Source organism: Mesoplodon mirus (genome assembly GCF_964341445.2).
Source record: "Mesoplodon mirus genome assembly, chromosome: 1".
Lineage (NCBI taxonomy): Eukaryota > Metazoa > Chordata > Mammalia > Artiodactyla > Ziphiidae > Mesoplodon > Mesoplodon mirus.
This window is the reverse complement of record NC_138976.1, coordinates 22363578-22387483: the sequence shown is the minus strand read 5'-3', so window position 1 is coordinate 22387483 and position 23906 is coordinate 22363578. Positions and strand designations below refer to the sequence as shown.

At 37.6% G+C, this 23906-nt stretch overlaps 1 protein-coding gene across 5 annotated transcripts in view; it reads left to right on the top strand.

Moving 5' to 3' along the window:
- RNF38 (ring finger protein 38) overlaps positions 1 to 23906 on the top strand; it is a 126665-nt gene that overhangs the window by 76405 nt on the left and 26354 nt on the right. For all 5 annotated transcript variants that reach the window (XM_082642603.1, XM_082642604.1, XM_082642607.1 and 2 more), the window contains 2 exons: positions 11856 to 12049; positions 19216 to 19429. In XM_082642603.1, coding sequence (XP_082498729.1) covers positions 11856 to 12049; positions 19216 to 19429 — 408 coding nt within the window. The remainder of the gene's footprint in view (positions 1 to 11855; positions 12050 to 19215; positions 19430 to 23906) is intronic.

Here is a 23906-nt window from a genome sequence, read left to right as displayed (position 1 = left end):
AAGGAAAAATGGAAGCATGTAAGGTATTTTTTAAAGTCATCACTACTTATTTGCTTAACATCCAGAGTTTGATAGTAATACATATTTCAAGGAGAAAACATGGTTACTTGCCTTCTGTGACTTTTTATACCTGTGGGTAAAATGTGTTTAAAAATTTGGTTACATACAAAATGAAAACAAATTAAGGTATGAATGGATTTAAACTGTCATTAGGTTATTAACAAGAATACTAGGATGTGCTCACATAAATCATTGGCTACTACATTTACTGTCCATTATTCCTAGAGAAGCAAGTTTTAGTAATGGAATTTGTTATTACCACAAAGGAAACTAAGTTACAGAATTGCTTTTGTATACTAGGGTTGTGGGCCAAGTCATGTAATTGTATACTAGGGTTGTGGGCCAAGTCATGTAATTGTACATGGGTATATAAACCTGACGTAGTGAGAGTTGCTAATCAAAGCTAAGACTTTTGGATAGAGCTAGCTCATTTTCTGTTTGTGTGGGAGTGACAGGTTGGGACTTGGGACTAGTTCTGAAAGAGAAATGCTTGTGACACATTAAATTGGAGGTGTAGGATTTCTGAGGGTAGGTGTTTAGGTGATCTAGGGCCCTTTAATCTGCTATCTTTGTTAATATTTGTGCCAGGTTCTCTGCTTTGTGTGTATTGTCTCCTTTTGTTTTTAACCGTCATAATAAATCAGTCCTGGATGCTTTTCTAGATGAAGAAATAGGCTCAGAGAATCTCGCTGAGATGCCCAATTACATATCTAGTTATTGGCAGAGCAGAAATTCAAATCCAACTTTTGCTATTTCTTGTCTACTATATCATACCAGCTTTGGATGTTAACAGATAATTCTGTAAACACAGTTCAGTGTATGTTAAGAGACATCATCTGTATTGAATTGAATGGCATATTGACTGCCATTTTGGATACAGCATTAGCTTGCAAGAGCTTGATCTTTAACAATAGACCAATATAGCTAAGGAAGAAATTGACTTTGTACCGTTGCTACTGCCACTAATAAACAGTTATTTGACACTTTCTGTGTTTTCCATACCTCCTTTGAGTCTTTAAGCATTAACTCAGTATTAACTTTAAACTCAAAGAGTAGCTGCCAAATGCAATAGATTAAACCCATGTTTTGGGACTTCCCTGGTGGCACAGTGGTTAAGAGTCTGCCTGCCAGGGCTTCCCTGGTGGCGCAGTGGTTGAGAGTCCGCCTGCCGATGCAGGGGACACGGGTTCGTGCCCTGGTCTGGGAGGATCCCGCGTGCCACGGAGCAGCTGGGCCCGTGAGCCATGGCCGCTGGGCCTGCGCGTCCAGAGCCTGTGCTCTGCAATGGGAGAGGCCGCAGCAGTGAGAGGCCCGCGTACCGCAAAAAAAAAAAAAAAAAAAAAAAAAGAATCTGCCTGCCAATGCAGAGGACACGGGTTCAAGCCCTGATCCATTCCTACATGCCACAGAGCAACTAAGCCTGTGCGCCACAACTACTGAAGCCCGCGGGCCTAGAGGCCCTGCTCTGCAACAAGAGAAGCCACCACAATGAGAAGCCCACGCACCGCAACAAAGAGTAGCCCCCTCTCGCCGCAACTAGAGAAAGCCTGCGTGCAGCAATGAAGACCCAAGCAACCATAAATATATAAATTAATTAGTTTTCAAAAAAAGAATTAAACCCATGTTTTGAAAATAAAACCAAAAAGTTAGACCCAGTTCCATTTGGATGTTGCAGAAAGGTGAAAGGTATTACTGTAAAGTTTTTATTTATAGTCCTAATTTAACTTAAATCTTACTTTTCTCTAACTTTAGAATAAGGCCCTCAATGTACTTTGCTCCCAAGAGAGACTGGAGATTTTCTTTGCCCACTTAATACTCTACCATTGTTCCACATGAAGCAAAGTAAATCCTTCTCACATCCCCTTCGAGATGTCAGATACCTTCAACCAATTCTGATACCATGATTGCGTGTGATTTCTTAGTTCCAGGTATGGTTCTCATCCTTATAAAACTTAGTTGCCATGTAAAAACAAGAACCTATGCAGCCACGTCGTATCCTCAGAAAGTTATTCCCTTAATGCATTGTTTTTCTTGGCTTTCCTCCAAGTTGCTTTCCTCCCAACTCTTTCTGCTTTTCCTTCCCCCTTGACTCCATCCACTCTAAACAGACTCACCTACCTCTTCCATTTTTTTCTTAAAGCACGCTCTCCACTTCCATATTGTAGCTAAAACTAGTCTCTTTTATGAGGATATCATTTTCCCTGTACCCTTCTCTAAGGGTAAAGAAATTACTGCTTTTTCCTGCTCCAAGCATGGGATTGGGTATGTGGCTAGTAGGTAGGATGGTCATAGAGGTGAAGGAAAGTGTTGATACTCTCCTGGATCCTTGTTTTTAATCACTAGTCGTCTTTGAACAAAAAGCTCATCCTGTTGTTTTTTGTTTTTGTTTTTGGTTTTTTTGCGGTACGCGGGCCTCTCACCGTCGCGGCCCCTCCCGCCATGGAGTACAGGCTCCGGACGCGTAGGCCCAGCGGCCACGGCCCACAGGCCCAGCCGCTCTGCGGCATGCGGGATCCTCCCGGACCAGGGCACGAACCCGCGTCCCCTGCATCAGCAGGCGGACTCCCAACCACTGCGCCACCAGGGAAGCCCCGCATCCTGTTTTTGATTTTTTGTCATTCATCTCCACTACTTACCAAGTTTGTGTCACTGTCCTTGTTTATTTAAGACTTTTGCACTTTGCTGCTTTTTACTTGCTTGTTTTTCTAGTCAAAATCTTTCAAATTTTGCATGTTTTTTAATTTTAAAAATTATGAAATATTTCATATATGCAAGTTATAAAATATAAAGAAGACATATGTATAAGTTTTAAAAACCCACCATCTAGCTTAAGAAATCAACTATTGCCAATGTTTTTGAAGCTTCCATATTATATTCAGGTGCTGTCCCAAACCTGTGCCTTGGGTAAACCTCTGTTGAATTTTGTGTTCAGTATCTTTGCTTTTCTGTGTGGTTTTTACTACATATAGTATACCTCAATACTATACTATTTAGTTTCTGAACTTAATGTAAATGGTATCATACTTGGTGTATTTTTGTCATTTTGAGATTTATCCATATTGATGCATGTGGCTGTGTCCTGTAGATTCATTTTCCTGCTTTTAGCGTTGCATTTATATGAATGTACTGTACTATAGTTTATCCCTTCTCTTTTTGATGGACATTTGGGTAGTCTCCAGTTTTCTATTATTATTATTAGAAACAGTGCTGCCATGAGTATTCTTGTATGTTTCCTGGTGTACATTTAGTTGGTACTTTAATGTTCCTTTAAAAATGATGGCTTTGGGCTTCCCAGGTGGTGCAGTGGTTGAGAGTCCACCTGCCGATGCAGGGGATGCGGGTTCATGCCCTGGTCCGGGAAGATCCCACATGCCGCAGGGCGGCTGGGCCCATAAGCCATGGCCGCTGAGCCTGCGCGTCCGGAGCCTGTGCTTCACCACCGGAGAGGCCACAACAGTGAGAGGCCCACATACCGCAAAAAAAAAAAAAAAAAAAGATGGCTTTGTGTATTTCATGCTCTTTTTTTTTCCCTACAAGAGAGGTTTAAGTAGATGCACATTTGTGTCTCTATAAAAATAAGCCTATATTTAAAATTAGAATCAAAGTGCCTCCTGTAATTTTTTAAAATTAAAATTAAGGTATAATTAACATACAGTAAAATTCACCTTTTTCCGTGTACAGGTCTGTGAGTTTTGACAAACACATACAGCTGTGGGACCATTACAATCAAGATATATGATAGTTTCAGCACCCCCCAGAATTCCCTCATGTCTGTTTGCTGTCAGACCCCTATAATTTTAAAATTAGCAGTTTCGTGCTACCAACCAATTCAGTGATTGTGATTGAAGATTGTATGCTTTCATTAAGAAGTCATGTACATTGTGGGGAACTTGAATTTCAGGTGTGGCACAACCCTTGATTTCAGGTGTGTGTGTGTTTAACATACATATACATTCTTTTTTAAAAAATATTTTCCATTATGGTTTATCATAGGATATTGAATGTAGTTTTCTGTGCTATATGGTAGGACCTTGTTGTTTATCCATTCTATATAGAAAAGCTAACCCCAACCTCCCACTCCACCCCTCTCCCAGTCCTCTCCCCCTTGGCAACCACAAGTCTGTTCTCTGTGTCTGTGAGTCTGTTTCTGTTTTGTAGATAGGTTCATTGGTACCATACTTTAGTGATATCATATGGTATTTGTCTTTCTCTTTCTGACTTCACTTAGCATGATAATCTCTAGTTCCATCCATATTGCTGCAAATGGCATTATTTCGTTCTTTTTTATGGCTGGGTAGTATTCCATTTGTGTGTGTGTATACACACACACTCCTCACATATTCGTTATCCATTCTTCTATTGATGGACATTTAGGTTGTTTCCATGTCTTGGCTGTTGTGTACTGTGCTGCTATGAATGTAAGGGTGCATGTACCTTTTTTTTTTTTTTTGCGGTACGCGGGCCTCTCACTGTTGTGGCCTCTCCCGTTGCGGAGCACAGGCTCCGGACGCGCAGGCTCAGCAGCCATGGCTCACGGGCCCAGCCGCTCTGCGGCATGTGGGATCTTCCCGGACCGGGGCACGAACCCGTGTTCCCTGCATCGGCAGGCGGACTCTCAACCACTGCGCCATCAGGGAAGCCTGCATGTATCTTTTTGAATTAGAGTTTTGTCTGGATATATGCTCAGGAGTGGGATTGCTGGATTGTATGGTAATTCTGTTTTTAGTTTTCTGAGGAACCTCCATACTGTTTTCCATAGTGGCTGTACCAACTTACATTCCCACCAACAGTGTAGGAGAGTTCCCTTTTCTCTTCAGGGCTGTGTGTGTATGTGTGTGTGCATGCACTCATGTGTCTTAATACAGCTATTTGATAACTTTATTTTGTAAATTTACTAAAGTTAGGTGATTGAAATTTGTTGATTTATACATATAAAGAAATAGATTTCTGAAAGACTACTGTAAAAATCTCTTCTCCAGCAAATTTATAGACTTAATAAAAATTTTAGCCAAAAATATAAGAAATATTTTATTTTAGAGCTTTACGGAGTTATCCTTCCCCCCCCCATTAATTAATTAATTAATTTACTTTTGGCTGCGTTGGGTCTTCATTGCTGTGCGCACGCAGGCTTTCTCTAGTCGTGGTGAGCGGGGGCTACTCTTCGTTCTGGTGTGCGGGCTTCTCACTGTGGTGGCTTCTCTTGTTGTGGAGCATGGGCTCAGTAGTTGTGGCTCACAGGCTCTAGAGCACAGGCTCAGTAGTTGTGGCACACGGGCTTAGTTGCTCCATGGCAAGTAGGATTTTCCTGGACCAGGGCTCAAACCCGTGTCCCCTGCATTGGCAGGCAGATTCTTAACCACTGCGCCACCAGAGAAGTTCTAGAGTTATCCTTAAATTCATAAGATCATCAAAGGAAAGACAGGAACAAAAACTTCTCCAAAAATTGTCATAAAGGGAAATACACCATAATGATACTAAATCATATTGTAAAGAAATAGGTTCAAGTCAGTGAGTTCCATGTTGTTAAAATACAGTGGATGTTTTGCAGCCCTCATTCTGCATGACCTCTTAGTTGAACCCTTGAAACTCCATTACACTGGTTTTCACCGTCACACTCCACTCTCCTCTCATCAGGTATTCAACATAAAATGTTGGAGCTTCTCAGGGTTCAGTATTGGGCCTCCTTTTCATTGTATAAACTATTTTGAGCAATTTTTGTCAATGCCTGTAACTTTGTTGACGTACCATCTATCTGTAGTATACCAAAAAGTCCTGAATTAACATGTCTAGTCTGAGCTTCAGTTGTCTGCAGAACGACTCCATGTGGAGGGATCCCTTGATTTCAGGTTGTTCTTAACAGCTTTTCTGTTTTTGTTGGTTTCATGTTTATGCTTCAGATTATTTCATTGATCCTTGTTTATAGCTTCTGTGGAACTAAATATAGCATTTGAAAACAGTACAATTATAGCATCAAGGTAAATCAGTTTTTGTGAATCAGTGATGTTCTAAGAAAAATCTAGGACTTAAGGTTGTTAATACATTATTCAGAAATTAGCCAAACAGGCCTCCCTGAACTCAGGAAGCCACTGCTGGGTTAGCAGTTATGGCCAATGAATATAGAAACATAATGTTTTCCCACGGTATTTTATCCTCTTCATTATGATGGAATTGCAATACGTTATACCACTGCATTCCCTTTGCAAACACTCACTGCACATAAAATTGATCTGTTCTTTGGCCTTTTATGAAAAAACACAAACTTGGACCATGTCAAAAAGCAAAGTTCTGATTTTTTTTTTTTTAATGCATGCTCTGGTAACTTTTGAAAACAGAATATTTGAAGTCTCTTTTCCCTTCCGTACCTACAAGTAAAATAACATTCCAGGAGGATGTACTGTTTGAGTGGTTATGAGGTTGGATTTTGTTCTGAAATCTTTTGAGCTGAGGAATCAAAGCTGTACATTAGAAAATTAAAGTCCTTTGTGAAGTATATGAAACAGGATTATATATATGTTGTGTAGTTCAAAGGCAGTATATTCACTGAATTGTCTTTTGTACATCTTCACTAATAGAAACATATTTTACATAAATTTGAATATAGTTTAAACAAAGGTTTTCGTTTGTGGAAAATTAAATGAAAGAATGTGTAGAGATCATTTTGTAAATTATATTGTGTGATTCAAATGTCAAGTTATTAATTACTTGCTTACTATTTACAAAAAGGGATCTGTCTTGGTGGTTATTCTTTATTAGCAAGTTGCTTTATGTAGAGTGTTTCAGTTTTCTAAGTGCTTTCATGTCTCTTATTTTAAATGAATGGAATTCAGTAAGTATTTCCTCTCCCGGGCCATTTAAATTTAATGGTTGTGGAATGAGAAACTTAATCTTTTGTCAGATAGAATAAGGCAAATAGAGTCTGGAAGTTTAAAAGAGGATTGGGAACTCATAAATTATGCTATGCTTATTTATTTGTACATCTGAGATGAATGGTAGTCCTGAACAATGTGGGGAGAGTGGACCAGGTTATTGGAGATTTTACCTCCCTGACTCTAGTTGCCCCCTTGCTCCTTTGAGAAGTCCTTGGGGCTCACTAGTGTTTGCTGAAATCAGAGGCACTTTTCAATCACCATTTTTAATCTAGAACTTGGAACCTGTTTATGCTTTGGGGAAGGTTTGCATTATCTTCAAGACTTCCTGATTGACATATATATATATATATATAAATATTTATATTTTATGTGTGTGTGTTTATACATATGCACGTGTGTTTGTATTTTTTTTTCTCCCATGGTATTTAGCATTTCATCATTTCTGATTTGCTTTTTTCGAAACTGTGGAATACTTTCTTATGGGTTGTTTTCACTTCTAATAATGATGTTTTGGTTATAAAGTTTTGGTGTTACAGAAGTGTAATCCTGTACTGATTTTATCAGATGTTGAATACTGAGTATAAAAGCTAGCTGGCTAATTTTCTTCTGTCCTTCCTCCCTTCCTTCTTCCCTCTCTTGCTCCCTTGCTCCCTGAATCTGCATCCGTATTCTGTACTGTAATCTCTCTACAGTATTCTGTACCAGTAGAGACAGTACTAGTACATGACTACACTCAGCATCTTACAGGTTTAAGTTGTCAACATCCGGTACTTTCTAAAATCAGCCTACTGGCACAGAGTCAGCAGGGACAGGAGGGAACTGCTCACCCCCGAGATTTCAAAACGTAGATTTTTCTGTAATGGTGAACTTATCCTTAGGGACTTTTCTTGAGAGTCCCTTATCTCTTAGTTCAGTGGTTCTCAGAGTGTAGTCCCAGACGAGCAATACCAAGCATCATACGGGATCATGTTAGAAATGCAAAATTCTTGGATCCCAATTCAAACTGTCTGAATCAGAGACTGGGGAGTGGACCCAACGATCTGGTGTTTCTGATGCATGCAACGACTCTTCTGTCAAGAGTCGTTGTGGTAGCATAATTCTAGTTCAGTTTTTATATTAATTTCTAAGTTTAGAGGTTCACAGACAGCATGGGTAGTGAAAAATTTGAACCCCAGCCTTGGTGTGAGGAGCTAACCTGTGGTTTGAGTTCTCAGGGATGTGATCCCTCCTCCAGTTCTCAGTATATACAGAGTAGACACTCTGTGCCAATGGCTGACTTCTTCTAGTCTTCCCTTTTATTGAAAGCATAGTACTTTGGAAATTTTGGCCTTATGCAGGGGTCTCAGTGATAAGACCTTATCTTCTGTCCCTCCTGCGAATATCAAAAAACAAACCTGGTTTTCAGTTTTCCTCTTTGTTTCTGGTCCTTGGAAATTTCTCTTTTTCTCTGAATCCAGCAATACCTTAAAAAAAATTTTTTTTTGGTATTTAAACCATTATTTATAGATGTTTATGTTAGGGTTTTCACTTATAGTCCATGATTTTGTCACAGAAGTTGTTATAGTTACTTTATATCAAAGTTTACAATACTTATTTCTGTTCTGTAACTACAACAGTGATCTTTCATGCCTTGTCCTATGTTGATTATAATAATTGAAAACCAGTAAACATTCTTCATAGTATTAGGAATACTTGTATAGTCATTGCAGAGCCAAGTAGCATGTTTGGCCCAGGGAGGAGGAGTTGTAATCTTTTGACTACCTATCCTACTCAGAGGATGCTTTAAGTGAAAGAATGATACGGATTTGTTTTCATCTTTGTCCTCCGCTCTCTGATTGCCTTTTTTTTCTCTTTATTTTTTTGGCTGCATTGGGTCTTTGTTGCAGCACACGGGGTCCTCATTGAGGCATGCGGGATCTTCGTTGCAGCGTGTGGGCTCTTCATTGTGGCACGCGAGCTTCTCTCTAGTTGTGGTGTGCGGGTTTTCTCTCTCTAGTTGTGGCGCGCAGGCTCCAGAGCGCGTGTGCTCTGTAGTTTGCGGCACGCGGGCTCTCTCGTTGAGGTGTGCGGGCTTAGGTGCCCGACCAGGGATTGAACCCGCATCCCCTGCATTGGAAGGCAGATTCTTTACCACTGGACCAGCAGGGAAGTCCCTGATTGCCTTTTTATATTTCTTATGATAAGAGAGCTGTGGGCTTAAGTTTTATTAAGAACTTGTAAGTTCTCAATCATACTATTTTTGAATCCACATTGTGTATGGTATTTTTCTCAGAGTCCTCTGATTCGTTCTAATTTGTAATGATTGTTTTTCAGACCTGCTGTACTGCCATCACCCTGGGATTTCTTTTCATTGCACTTCTGGCTTGCTTCTATTTCTTGGATCCTGTATTTATATATATGTCCCCAGGTGCAGGAGAGAGCATGCACGCATACGTAAAAATCAATCAAGTAAAATTTTCTGAATGGATGTATGAGAAGCAACTTTGAATCCTAATACATTTGTCAAGGTCTTTGTTTTTTCCCTTGTACTAGACTAATAGTTTGATTGGAATATAAAACTCTAGATTCAACATTATTTTCCCCCAGAGCACTTTAGCATCTTCTGTTTTCTGTGGGAAGTCTAATGCTAATCTAATTCTTTTTCTTTGTAGGTTACTCCCCCTTTCTTTTTCTGGAAACTGAGAATTTTTTATGCAGTTTCTTAGAGTATTAAAATCGATAAGGAATATGATGAAACCATATTGCATATAGTAAAATAACATTTTAGTAATTCTATGTCACTAAATATCAGTTGTAGTTTCCTATTACTTTGAGTGAAAAAGTAAGGCTTATTACCATAATACTAATGAAGAGCTCACTTCCACATATTTCCCTTCACTTCCTAGTCTTTGTCTCCTCTTACACACTGAGAACCTTTCACAACACAAAGAGAAGGGATGGGAAACTTTCTCAGTCATCTTTCCTTATCTCCACTCTTAAAAGTAATGCATCTGTTGTAAAATAAGAATATGCTAACCCACAACTTGAACATCACTGAAAATATGTAAAGGTTGATAGCCTAAGTGTTTTTTCAATACTTAGTTATTTTGTGGATCTCTAGCATTCTCCTCCATTTGGGCAGTGAATTTTTAGAATTCAGAGTTCCATGTCTTAGCTTGCATGAAGCTTTGCGGGACAGGTTTATACATATGAAAGCCAGTGATTATGATTGGTTGCTAGCATATTGTACCTCAAAAAGTCAATGTTAATCAAGTCTGTTTTACCACACGTGGAGATCACATTTCTAATGCTTATGTGTAGTTCATGTATGAGTTTGTCAAGTCTTACTTGTTCTGTTGTTTTGTTTTAATCAGAATATCTAAATATTAATGGTTATTTTTCACTTTCTAAGTTTTACGATTATCAGAACATAACTGATTTTCTTATTAAAATCAAGGGGTTAAAAACAACTACTTTTGGGCTTCCCTGGTGGCGCAGTGGTTGAGAGTCCGCCTGCCGATGCAGGGGACATGGGTTCGTGCCCCGGTCTAGGAGGATCCCACATGCCGCGGAGCGGCTGGGCCCGTGAGCCATGGCCGCTGAGCCTGCATGTCCGGAGCCTGTGCTCCGCAACGGGAGAGGCCACAACAGTGAGAGGCCCCGCGTACCGCAAAAAAAAAAAACAAAACAAAAAAACTACTTTTAATAGCACCATTAAATATAGGGAGAAAATAAGGTTAGTGTGAGGAAAGTTACAAGAGCATTTGTATATGGTTCTGAAACCTATTTTCTATTTTAGTTTTAACAAATGTGAATTATAATATTCTTAAGTATAGAAGGAAAATGACATGGTTTTTTGAATACATCTGCTGAATAATTTAGAATGATCAAAAGTAACCATTTAGCAGTTTGCTTCATTCCTATCAGTTTAATCAGTTCTGTTTTATATGCTTATATTTTAAAATCTAACATAGTATGTAACCTCATATATTCTTTAGCTAATATTAACATTTTTGTTCTAGCAGCAGGTGCCAATCAAAAGTTCCCTAATGCCTAAATGATTAGAATTTGCAGGAGCAGACTGGAGATAGGAGAGGCTCTATTAGGAAACACACAGCCCTCATCAGACTTTCAGTTAACTTGTAATTTTGACAGTTTTGATGAGAGACTCAATTGAAAAATTGAGTTGTGTGGGGAATCCTGGAGAGTTAATAATTCAATTAAGTGATCCATACCAATTTTATAGCTAAACCCTTGAAAACTTGAGACTGTGCTTCAACATTAACAGGTATGGGTTTTTAATTATCTACCACTCCCATGATCTACCTGAAATGCCATGTCTTTCCCAAAGATATTCTATGATATTCTAGTTAAGAACTGAAGAACTAGATCAGTTGACTGTTTTTTTATGTTTTAAATAAATTTTACTTTGTCCACATAAACTTTATTAAATAATAAATGTAATGGCCTTAAACAACAGGAATAAAGAGGCAGGCAAGTGTAATTTTAAATCAAATCAAGGGCCTACTTAAATTATACCCCCTCCTAAATTGATCTCTCAGCTAAGAATTAATGCCTAAAAGAGTAACTATTAACTGATGGGAGGACATAGTAGATTTTCTCAGTTGAATTAGAGTTTTAAAGAGATGGTCAGGTACCATAGAAATTGTTTATTGCCCTACTGTGTACCTTGTGTGTTGTTACCTGGTTAATTTTATGATATTTTAAAGAAAGAGTTAACTTTTCATTTGATATTATTTATGGTGCATCTCCCTTTCCCACCCCACCCCTCGTATCTTTTAAAGGTATTTAATTCAGGTTGATAGTGTATTTTTTTCCCTCCTTTACACTTTGTGGTAAACATACTTAAACACCTATGCATGTAAACAGTAATGCAAAAGTCCTTAAAAGATTTTATTCAGTTGATTGATTTTGTTGCATTGGCAGAGTGAAGATAGTCCAAGTCCCAAGAGACAGCGCCTCTCTCATTCAGTCTTTGATTATACATCAGCATCACCAGCTCCCTCACCACCAATGCGACCATGGGAGATGACATCAAATAGGCAGCCCCCTTCAGTTCGACCAAGCCAACATCACTTCTCAGGGGAACGATGCAATACACCTGCACGCAACAGAAGAAGGTTAGTTGGTTACAGTTACTTATTAAATTTGTGGTCATTGGTAGATTTGTGAGTTTTTTTTTAATATCAGAAAGCATTTTTTTCTGTAGGAATTTTATAAACACATCAAAACCTTTTTACTTGTATGCTTACACACGAGAAACAACATTACAAGTTGTTTAGATTTCTACAGTCCATCATGAGAGTTCATTTAGCTTGTGACTGACAGAAGAAGAAATTGAAAGAGGCTAAAGTGGTTTACCTAAAATCAATCCATACCATTATATGTGAATTCAACCACCTTAAGGTTTAAGACTTTTTGTGGGCTAGGCTTCAATCCATATTACTGAAAAATGCATTTTATAGTTTACAACTGTAAGGAAATATAGAACCATGGTCTTAGGAATGAGCAACCTCTTTTTCACGCCATTCTTATCCACTGCATTCTTAGAAATGAATAACCTCTCTCCAGATATTCCTTCTGTATCCTCTAAGGCAACTGGGAGCTTAATTAAGTTTCTTTAAAATTGTGGAGCCTGTGATACAAAGAGTGACTGAAATTTAGTTTGGCTTTCAGTCCTATCTTCCATATAGGACTTGCCCCTTGCCTTTCCTTCCCAGGGGAATACATTTCCTGAGCTGCTTCCTCTTTAGTAGTTGTCCGAGGTCATACCTTTCTTCTTCCAAGGAAATAGAGTCATATTTCCAGGCGGAAACAATAGAAGGGAACAATTTTGACAGAAATAGTACAAAATCATTTTCGAGAATTGAAGAGGGACTTCCCTGGTGGTGCAGTGGTTAAGAATCTGCCTGCCAATGCAGGGGATGCGGGTTTGAGCCCTGGTCTGGGAAGATCCCACATGCCGCGGAGCAACTAAGCCCGTGCGCCACAACTACTGAGCCTGCGCTCTAGAGCCTGCGAGCCACAACTACTGAAGCCCGCGCACCTAGAGACTGTGCTCCACAACAAAAGAAGCCACTGAAATGAGAAGCCCGCGCACCAAAATGAAGAGTAGCCCCCGCTTGCCACAACTAGAGAAAGCCTGTGTGCAGCAACGAAGACCCAACGCATCCATAAATAAATAAATAAATAGATAGATAGATAGATAGATAAATAGATAAATAAATAAATATTTTTTAAAAAATTGAAGAAAGACTGAGTGTTGAGCAAGATCTTGGTGAAATTTAAGAATATGCATAAACATTCAGAGATGAAGAATGTTGAACAATAGGAGATCCTCCCTGAATCATACATCATGATCAAGAGGGATTTATCCTGGGATTGCAAGGATTTTTCAATATCCACAAGTCAATCAGTGTGATACACAACATTAACAAATTGAAGAATAAAAACCATATGATTGTTTCAATAGATGTAGAAAAAGCTTTTCATAAGATTTAGCATCCGTTTATGATTAAAAACTCTCCAGAAAGTGGGCATAGAGGGCACATACCTCAACATAATAAAGGCCTTATATGACAAACCTACAGCTGACATCATACTCAGTGGTGAAAACCTGAAAGTGTTCCCTCCAAGATCAGGAATAAGACAAGGATGTCCACTCTCGCCACTTTTACTTAACATAGTTTTGGATGTCGTAGCCAAAGCAGTCAGACAGGAAAAAGAAAAGGAATCCAAGTTGGAAAGGAAGAAGTAAAATTGTCACTGTTTGCAGATGATGTGATACTATACATAGAAAATCCTAAAGATGCCACCAGGAAACTACTAGAGCTCATCAATGAATTCGGTAGAGTTGCAGGATACAGAATTAATACACATAAATCTGTTGCATTTCTATATGTGAATGACAAACTATCAAAAAGAGAAATTAAGGAAACAGTCTCATTTACCATCGCATCAAAAAGAATAAAATACCTAGGAATAAACCTACTTAAGGAGTTAAAAGACCTGTACTTGGAAAACTATAAGGCACTGATGAAAAAAATTGAAGATGACAAAAACAGATGGAAAGATATACTGTGTTCTTGAATTGGAAGAATTAATATAGTTAAAAGGACCATACTTCCCAAGGCAATCTACAGATTCAGTGCAGTCTCCATCAAAATACCAATGGCATTTTTCGCAGAACTAGAACAAATAATTTTAAAATTTGTATGGAGACACAAAATATCCTGAATAGCCAAAACAATCTTGAGAAAAAACAACAGAGCGGAAGGAATCACGCTCCCTGACTTCAGACTATATACTACAAAGCTACAGTTGTCAAAACAGTATGCTACCGGCATAAAAACAGACACATAGATCAATGGAACAGGATGGAAAGCCCAGAAATAAACCCACGCAGTATGGTCAATCTGTGGCAAAGGAGGCAAGAATATACAATGGAGAAAAGACAGCCTCTTCAGTAAGTGGTGCTGGGAAAACTGGACAGCTACATGTAAAAAAATAAAATTAGAACATTCTCTAACACAATATACAGAAATAAATTCAAAATGGATTAAACAGCTAAATGTAAGACCAGATACTATAAAACTCCTAGAGGAATACATAGGTGAACTCTTTCACATAAATTGCAGCAGCATTTTTTGGATCTGTCTCCTAAAGCAAAGAAAATTAAAGCAAAAATAAACAAATCAGACTTAATTAAACTTAAAAGCTTTTACACAGCACAAAATTCATCAACAAAATGAAAAGACAACCTACTGAATGGGAGAAGATGTTTGCAAATGATATGACCGATATGGGGTTAATATCGAACATATATAAACAGCTCATACAACTCAATGTCAAAAAAAAACTCAGTTAAAAAATGGGCAGAAGACCTGACTAGACAGTTTTTCAGAGAGGAAATGCAGATGGCCAACAGGTACATGGAAAGATGCTCAGCATTGCTAATCCTCAGGGAAATGCAAATCAAAACCACAATGAGATATCACCTCACACTTGGCAGAACAGCTATTATCAAAAAGAATGCAAAAAACAAATGTTAGCAAAGGTGTGGAAAAAAGAGAACCCTCATACACTGTTGGTGGGAATGTAAATTGGTGCAGCCACTGTGGAAAATAGTATGAAGATTTCTCAAAAAAACTAAAAACAGAACTACCATATGATCCAGCAGCTTCATTCACTCCTGGGTAGATATCCAAAAAAAACAAAAATACTAATTAAGAAACATATGCACCCCACTGTTCATAGCAGCATTATTTACAAATTACCAAGGTATGGAAGCAACCTAAGTGTCCATCAACAAGTGAATGGATAAAGGATGTGTGTGTGTGTATTCCACACAATGGAATACTACTCAGCCATAAAAAAGGCCGAAATTTTGCCATTTGCAGCAACATGGATGGACTTGGAGGGCATTATGCCAAGTAAAGTAAGTCAGAGAAAAACATACCGTATGACATCACTTATATATATGGAATCTAAAAAATACAGCTAACTAGTTGAATGTAGAAAAAGAAGCAGACTCACAGATACAGAGAACAAACTAGTGGTTACCAGTGGGGAGAGGGAAGGAGGACGAAGAGGGCTAATATAAGGGTAGGGGATAAGAGGTACAAACTATTAGGTGTAAAATAAGCTGCAAGGATATATTTATTGTACAACACGGGGAGTATAGCCAATATTTCATAATGACTATAAGTGGAACATAACCTTTAAAATTGTGAATCACTGTATTGTACACCTGTAACTTATATAATATTGTACAGCAGCTACAATTTAAAAAGAAGAAATAAAAAAAGAAAAAAGGGGCTTCCCTTGTGGCGCAGTGGTTGAGAGTCTGCCTGCCGATGCAGGGGACACGGGTTTGTGCCCCGGTCCGGGAAGATCCCACATGCCGCGGAGCGGCTGGGCCCGTGAGCCATGGCTGCTGAGCCTGCACATCCGGAGCCTGTGCTCCGCAACGGGAGAGGCCACAGCCGTGAGAGGCCCGCATACCACAAAAAAAAAAAAAAGAAAAAGAAAAAGAGAACCTTCTTGAAAGAATTGTTAAATACTGTACTCTAGGAAGTGGAAGAATAAATGCAAGAAGTAGGATTTAATACCATTTGATTAGGAAAGGAAACAAAAAAGACATACTGCTAAGTCTGAATAAAGGTCTGTTCAAAAAAAGAGAAAAAAATTCAGGAAAGATCTGAATGTAAAATGGGGACAGAGCAGAGAGAAGCAAAAATGTGCAATCTAGATGTTTTCAGAAAAATGGAATTATGTGTTTAAAAATTTAAGTGTAGTCACTAGAAGAATAGAACTGGAATATATAGCTTCCACACAATGAAACAGATAAACAACATATATAGAAAGCACCATCCAACAACAGGCAGGTCAGTGAGGCCAGGAGGGAACAGCTTTGTGCTGTTCACAAGTGATACATCTAAAAGTGACAAAGTAGTACCTATCATAGATATAAAAGTCAACTGAAAGAAATATTTGTCCATCTTATCACTGTTTATTATTTCTAGATTTTCCAATAATTCTGCTTTCTAAATGTTCTACTACAAAGGCATACATAACAGATTTAATGAGAGGCAATTCAGTAAAGACAAGGACCAGAATTGTCAAGGAACTTAACATATCAGCATGAGAGCTTGGGTCTTAATTTGTGTTAAGTTTGAGTTATTGAAATTATGTTTGAGTAGGGAAGTGAGAGCAAGAAGCAACAACAGAATAAAACAATATTAAAAGGGACCCTTAAAGTTTGTGGACAGGCTTGAGTGTTTTTTCGGGAGGTGAGTGATTGGGGCATATATTTTCTATTTTGAGTGTAAGGTACACATTTTTTCACATCATAATGTCTCTAAATTGATGGTATAGCATAATCTAATTGGCAGCTTTCCTCCTCTTTTTAATGATACATTAAACAGTCCTTTAAAATATTTTTACAGGTATAAAGATATGTACATATACATGAATTAGTATACATAGATAAATTTTCTTGTTTTTTTCTCTTAGAGAGACTAGAAATAGTGTAGCAGTCAGCGCACTTACGTTCTAAATACCATTCCACAATCAAAGGAACCAGGGCTCTGGAGAACTGGTTAATTCCAGAGTTGGTATAGGGAAAATACAAGATAAGCCTAGAGCATATTGTCCATATAGTAAGGAAGAATAGTAAAAGGGCACAGGAGCTAAACTGAAAGTGCTCCCATTGGACAAAGTTGAAACAATTTTAACAACAAAATAAAACAATAGTGTGGATTGTAACCTAAAGAATAAAATAAATATCCATACTCATAAATAAGTGAATAAACAAATGGGAGAGAGGGAACAGTTCTTCCTTATGGAATTCCAATTAATACATGTGGAAGAAATGAGGGGAGTAGAAAATCACCATTAGAATATCATAATAGTGATAGCTGAAGGTCCATTCATGCATGCTAAAGCTATTGGCAAAACTTTTGGCAGAAGCAGAATATTTGCATGGTCTCAAAGTATCTCCCTCCCAAATATTTGGTAATTACAAAGGGAAGAATGGTGATTTTGTAGTAGAGGGTCTTGGCAGAAACCAATTTAGCCAAGTGATTGGTGGTAAATACATAGGCATGAGTGATGCATGTGATGTCATGTGCCCCTGGATACAATGCACTGAAAAGGGCCTATCACCTCTGTGATATCCTTTCCAGTAATGCATAACGTCATGCAGATCATGTGAAACCATCAGACAAATCTGAGTTAAAGGATATTCTGCAGAGTAAATATGTCTTCAGAGGTATCAAGGTCGTGAAAGACTGAGGAACTGTCATGGATTGGAGAAGACTAAAGAAACATGACCACTATATGCAATAATGGGATCCTGCACTGGATTTTTAGACCGTGAGGGGATATTGGTAGAAAAACTGGGTAAATTCTGAATACATTCTGTTGTTTAGTTAACAGTATGATACCAAGGCTTATTTCTTAATTTTGATAATTTTTCTATTCTAATGGAAGATATTAACATGAAGGAAAGCTAGGTGAAGGGTACACAAAAATTACACTAAAATTATCTCAAAATAAAACATTAAAGTGAGTTCGAAGGTGGATGGCATCTGAAAATCAGTGAAATACAGTATGTCAGTTTTGAAGCAGAAATGCAAAAAAGAGTTATGCTGAAAATAAAGATAGAGGAAGCAATGAATGGAGCAAGAACCTGGGGGTTAGTTTTAAGAGCACTGTAGAGGAGTTGATGTTGCAAAGGAGTGTCCCTTATTCTTTTTAAGACTGGGCAGTTGAGAGTGAGAAGAAACAGATTTAGAGGTGCAGAGTGCAACAATTAAGGGAAAGGTGACCTGTCCTCAGTAACTACTGCTGAGGTGACTGTGTGCAGCTGTGTCTTGAAGGGGGCTGTTTGGCCTCTTTTGCCTAATGTAGAGTACATTTTTAATGAGGCCTGCTGCTTTTTCGAATTGTTATGTGTGCTGAGGCATTGTAAAAAGCAGTGGAGCTGAATTGTGGAATTATAGGGAAGTGGAAGATGGAAGTCTACTCATGATAACTTGTTATTTGTGTTAAGCTATGTCCATGACAAGTACATGGGGAGTAAAAGTGGTTTCCTTCAGTAACCAGATTCTATCTAAAAATTCTGTATATTACTGGAACATTTATGCTGACGCTATTTTTTTTTTGCCATCATTTCCATTCTCAGCATTTACCCAATTACTCTATTATTTGCAATTGTCAACAAATTAAATGTTCTTTAGTTATCTCATGTATTTTCTACTCTCATTTTTTAAAATTGTCATTTTGGGCATATAGGAACTATGTCTTTTCTATGTGTCTTAGCCTGATAGACAAACATAAAATGCCTATTAGGCATATGTGGTTTATGGCCAAGGTACATACGCAAATTAAAATTTGTTCTAAAATGTTTATAAAATAAAGGAGGCAAAATAATAGGTTAAACCATATGAAATTGCTTATATTTGACTATATTTGCCTATAAAAGGATCAATTTTGTACAGTTAAAGCCCCTCCCCCAAAATGACAGTGATTGGCTATTGATTTCTAAATAATCTCAGAGCTGAATATCAATTTTGTTTACTTCTGTTATGTTTTAAAAAACATATACATTCTATTTAAATTTGTAAGTGTTCAGAGCTGATGATGAACCACAGCAATTCTTTAATACTCAAGCCTACCTTAGCATATACTACTAATGGATTACAACGAGAGACAATACAGAATCCTGATGGATCACAACAGTAAACATTATAACAACCTTTTTGACATTTTTGCTATATTACAGTCCTCCTGTCAGGCGCCAGAGAGGAAGAAGGGATCGTCTGTCTCGACATAATTCCATTAGTCAAGATGAAAATTATCACCATCTCCCTTATGCACAGCAGCAAGCAATAGAGGAACCTCGAGCCTTCCACCCTCCGAATGTATCTCCCCGTCTATTACACCCTGCTGCTCATCCACCCCAGCAGAATGCAGTAATGGTTGACATACATGATCAGGTATAGTAACAGAATACCCAGGAAATACAGGTGCTGAAAGTTGGTAGCAGTTTATTGAGGTTGGTTGTTTTTTGTTGTAGATTTCTTTTAATTTTACCTAAAAGGAAACAATTTTATCCAAAATGAAGCTATTTTAGGTAAGTTCATCATTCTTCATTGAGAATTAAAATTTAAATTCTACACAGCTTCCTTAGAAGAAAGTTGAACTTTAAAAAATTAGGATCAAGGTTGTGAAAGCTCAGAATGACTTCATTGTAATAGTTGGTTTAAAATGACCAATACAGGATTTATAGCGGATATCAGACAGCTGGTGGTTTGAGTCTATATTCCTGTTTCCCTCTCCCTTCCGGTTTCTTTTGGAGTAATTCAGTAGGCAAGACAGTTAGGGGCATCTTTGATTACAAGTTTCTCTAGGTCTCCATGGAGATGACAGGTACAGAGCTTCCTTTCCCTTTGTTCCTTCCAGGAACTGAGGGACTAGCTGAGAAGAGGGTTTGCCAGTCCTTAGAGCCTGAGACCAAAATTGTATGATTTTCTGAGGTCAAAAAAGACACAAATCTAGGGACTTCCCTGGTGGTCCAGTGGGTAAGACTCCATGCTCCCAATGCAGGGGGCTGCCGGGTTCAATCCCTGGTCGGGGAACTAGATCCCACATGCATGCCGCAACTAAAAGATCCTGCATGCCAGAACTAAGACTCAGCGCAGCCAAAATAAATATTATTTTAAAAAAGACAAATCTAGACATATTCTTATATAAAGTTTCTGGATTTTAAGGATAAGGGGGAAAAATCTTCCAAGTTTATAGACAGCAGAAATTACAAGGGAAAGGAAATCAAATCAGACTAGCGTTTGATTTTTTTTTTTTTAATATACTGCACTGGATGCTGGAAAACAATGAAAGTACCATATACTGACAGTTGAAAGAAAATATGATTTTGCTCAGACATCCTTCTTCCTTCAGCCATGTTCTTTCCCTTTATGTTCATGAAACACTTTAAAAAAGTTAATCACATAATAATAAGTTTTAAAAAGAAAAGTTTTTCCAGACCATATTTTTTGTGGTCATAATCTGATAAAACTGTAAATCATAAGTTTTTTAAAAAGATTTTTTAAAATGACACTGAAATATTTGAGGCAAGGTTGTAAAGGAAAAATCTTCATACCATAGTCAGTGGGACAGGCCAAAGCTGTTCTCCAAGAAATTTTTATAAACCTTCATTATGAACACTAATTGCTTGAGTAATTAGGGTGAAATGTTACAGAATAAACCAAAAGGAATTGGGATGAATAACTTACCAGGCAAACAACTAAAACTAATGATTTGAAAATCTATTCTTTTAATAAGGGAAGTAGCACAAAGAAAACCCAATCCTAGTGCTTTGAAAAGTTGGTAAGGATGGCACACCTCTTCTGAGCTTGGTTATAGAAAAAAGAACAAATGTAAAGAAGAGTAGGAATGATAAAAAGATATATCTCTATATGTAGGAAACATTCAAAGAATTTTTTCAGTTGTAAAATGAAAATAGCACCTGTTTCATAAGGGATGTTGAAAGAATTAAGAGTTAATCCATTCTGAGCACTTAAACTAGGGTAAGTGCTCAAGTATTGCTTCATTATTAACTATTATAATGAAATTTTATATATAATCCTGGGGGGGACAAAAGAAAACTTAAAGGAAGTTCCAAAAATTGACCCAAGAATAACAGGAAAATTTGAATTACCACAGAAGTGTGAAAGCTAATCAGAGATTTACCAAGGCACGGTGACAAGATAGCTTCACAGCTGTTTTCTCTAACCTTTAGAGAGCACTCAAATAATTCCAGGCGGCTTTTTTTTTTTTTTTAAGTCAAACTCTCTATTTTGTGAAACCAGCATAGTTTTAATACCAAAAACAAATAAAGATAGTAATCCCCCCAAACTCCCTAATGCATAGGCAGAATTTCTAAATAGATGTTTAGAAAGTACACTATAGCACCATATCAAAAGAGTAATAAACTGTGACCAAATAAGATCTATTCCAAGTAAGAGACAATAGTTTTGTATGAAAATCATATCGCATCAGCAAATAATAGAAGAAAAAGCATATGATTATAATAAAAAGATGTTGAAAAGTCTAAGTTTACTAAGAACTCTAACAAAATAGAGCAAGAAGGAAATTAATTATAATAAATAAAACTAATAGCAAGTATCCTAATCTGTGAGTGACAAATCAGCAACAAGAGAGATATTTGCTTTGTTCATATTTATTCATTGTTATGTTAGGAGTTCTACCAAATGCAGAATGATATTGTAATGGATATAAAACATTGAAAGAAATCACTGTATCTTTCTCCCTCTCATTATATAATTGTAAGTAGAAGAAAACACAAGATATTCTACTTTGAAAGAATTTGATACAGTGCCTAAATGCAAATTACGTGTACAGAAAGCAATAACTTAGGTCGATCAGCTGATGAATAGATGCAATATGGTATATCTGTGCAGTGGAATATTACTCACTCAAAAATTAGTGAAGTACTAATTCATGCTACCACATGGATTAACCTTGAAAACATGCTTAGTAAAAGAAGCCAGTCACAAAAGGCCACAGATTCAGTTTGATTTCATTTATATGAAATGTCTAAAATAGGCAAATCCATAGAAACAAAGCATGAATGAAGTGATTGCTTATCATTAGTAGAATAGTAGAATAAATTAGGATACCTTCATACCATGGAATGTATCTATTACAAAGAATTACTTAGAATTATGCCAGGAATGTGAGTGATATCTGCAAGATACAGTTGAGCAAGAAAAACAAAATTGAGGAAAGTGTTATGTTCAATTTTGTAAAACATGGTGATTAAATATTTGTATACATAGGACTCTGAACATAGAGAAAAATACAGAGAAATATATACTAGGCGTGAGACGGGTGAGTGCTAAAGTGAAGGGGAAGGGAAGGAAGGTAGAGATGGAACCAAAGAAAGAAAAGGAAAAGACTTAATTTCAGAAAAGATGGTATCTTGTTTATGTAAAGTTACTTATTGGGTCTACATATTGAAAAATGAAACAATTGCATATGTAAACACCAGAACAACACAAGACATAGAAAACCTGAAGAGACCAATAGCTATGGAAGAAATTAAAGGCATGATAAAAAACATGTCTTTATAGATTACATCTGAATTCTGTCTAATCTCTGTAAAGAACTGAAAGTTCCAATTTAAACTATTCCAGATCATAGACAAAGATAGAAATTTTCTAAGTATATTTTGTGAAGCTTACATAACCTTAATAATAAAACCTCAGACAGTACAACAGATGAAAGCGTTCAACTAGTTTCCCTCTTGAATACAGATGCAGATGCTTTAAATAATAAACCATAGCTAGTGTTATACTAAAATAGTCTATTAGCAAAGTTGAAATAATGATTATTAGAGTTTATCCTGGCAATGCAGGATAAGTTCAACATTAGGAAAACTTTTTTTTAGTTTGTTTTTGTTTTGGGCTGCGTTGGTGCTACGTTGGGTCTTCGTTGCTGTGCGCAGGCTTTCTCTAGTTGTGAGCGGGGGCTACTCCGTGTTGCCGTGCGTGGACTTCTCGTTGCAGTGGCTTCTCTTGCTGTGGAGCACAGTCTCCAGGCGCACAGGCTTCAGTAGTTGTGGCTCACAGGCTCTAGAGAGCAGGCTCAGTAGTTGTGGTGCACAGGCTTAGTTGCCCCATGGTAGGTGGGATCTTCTCGGACTGGTGCTCAAACCTGAGTCCCCTGCATTGGCAGACGGATTCTTAACAACTGCGCCACCAGGGAAGCCCAGGAAATCTTTTAAGGTAATAGATTTCATCAACACTCTAAAGGGAGAATGTTTTGTTAATAGATGCAAAAATATAAAATTTAGCCATCATGTCCAATAACAGGTCTTATAATGGAAAAGGGAGTTTTATTTTCTAGAGCTGGTAGGCAAGGTTATTGAGAGCATCCCCATTGATTGAGGACAATTGACTATACTGTATAAATTATTAATAATATCCTAAAAGCATCAAAAGAGCTTAAAGATCAGAAGGAATTGCCAGGTCAAAATTTAAGGGATAGTAGGGATGCTAGTTCTATCCTGAAGGCATGTTCATTTATGCAAGCTTGAACTTCAATTTTAAGTGAGGCACAAGAGAACAGGAATCAGAGACCACTGTTTAAGGAGTCCCTTCCTACATAGATGACCCTTCTTATGTAAAATAGTCACCTTAAAGGTCTGTATCCTTAGAATAAGAGTGACCAGAAACAGATGTAATTTGTGGCCAAATTCACATCAGACTGTGCAATTAGTGAAAGTACTTGGGACTGCAGGGGCCTAGAAAACATGCAGATTCTCGTTGGAGGGAGAAATCTTCAGGCTAGTTTTCAAAAAATTCCCTCCATCAAATTTTCAAGGACAGTAAGCAATAAACAAAGTTAACCAAGTACGTGAGGAAAAAATGACTACAAATGAAAACCAACAGA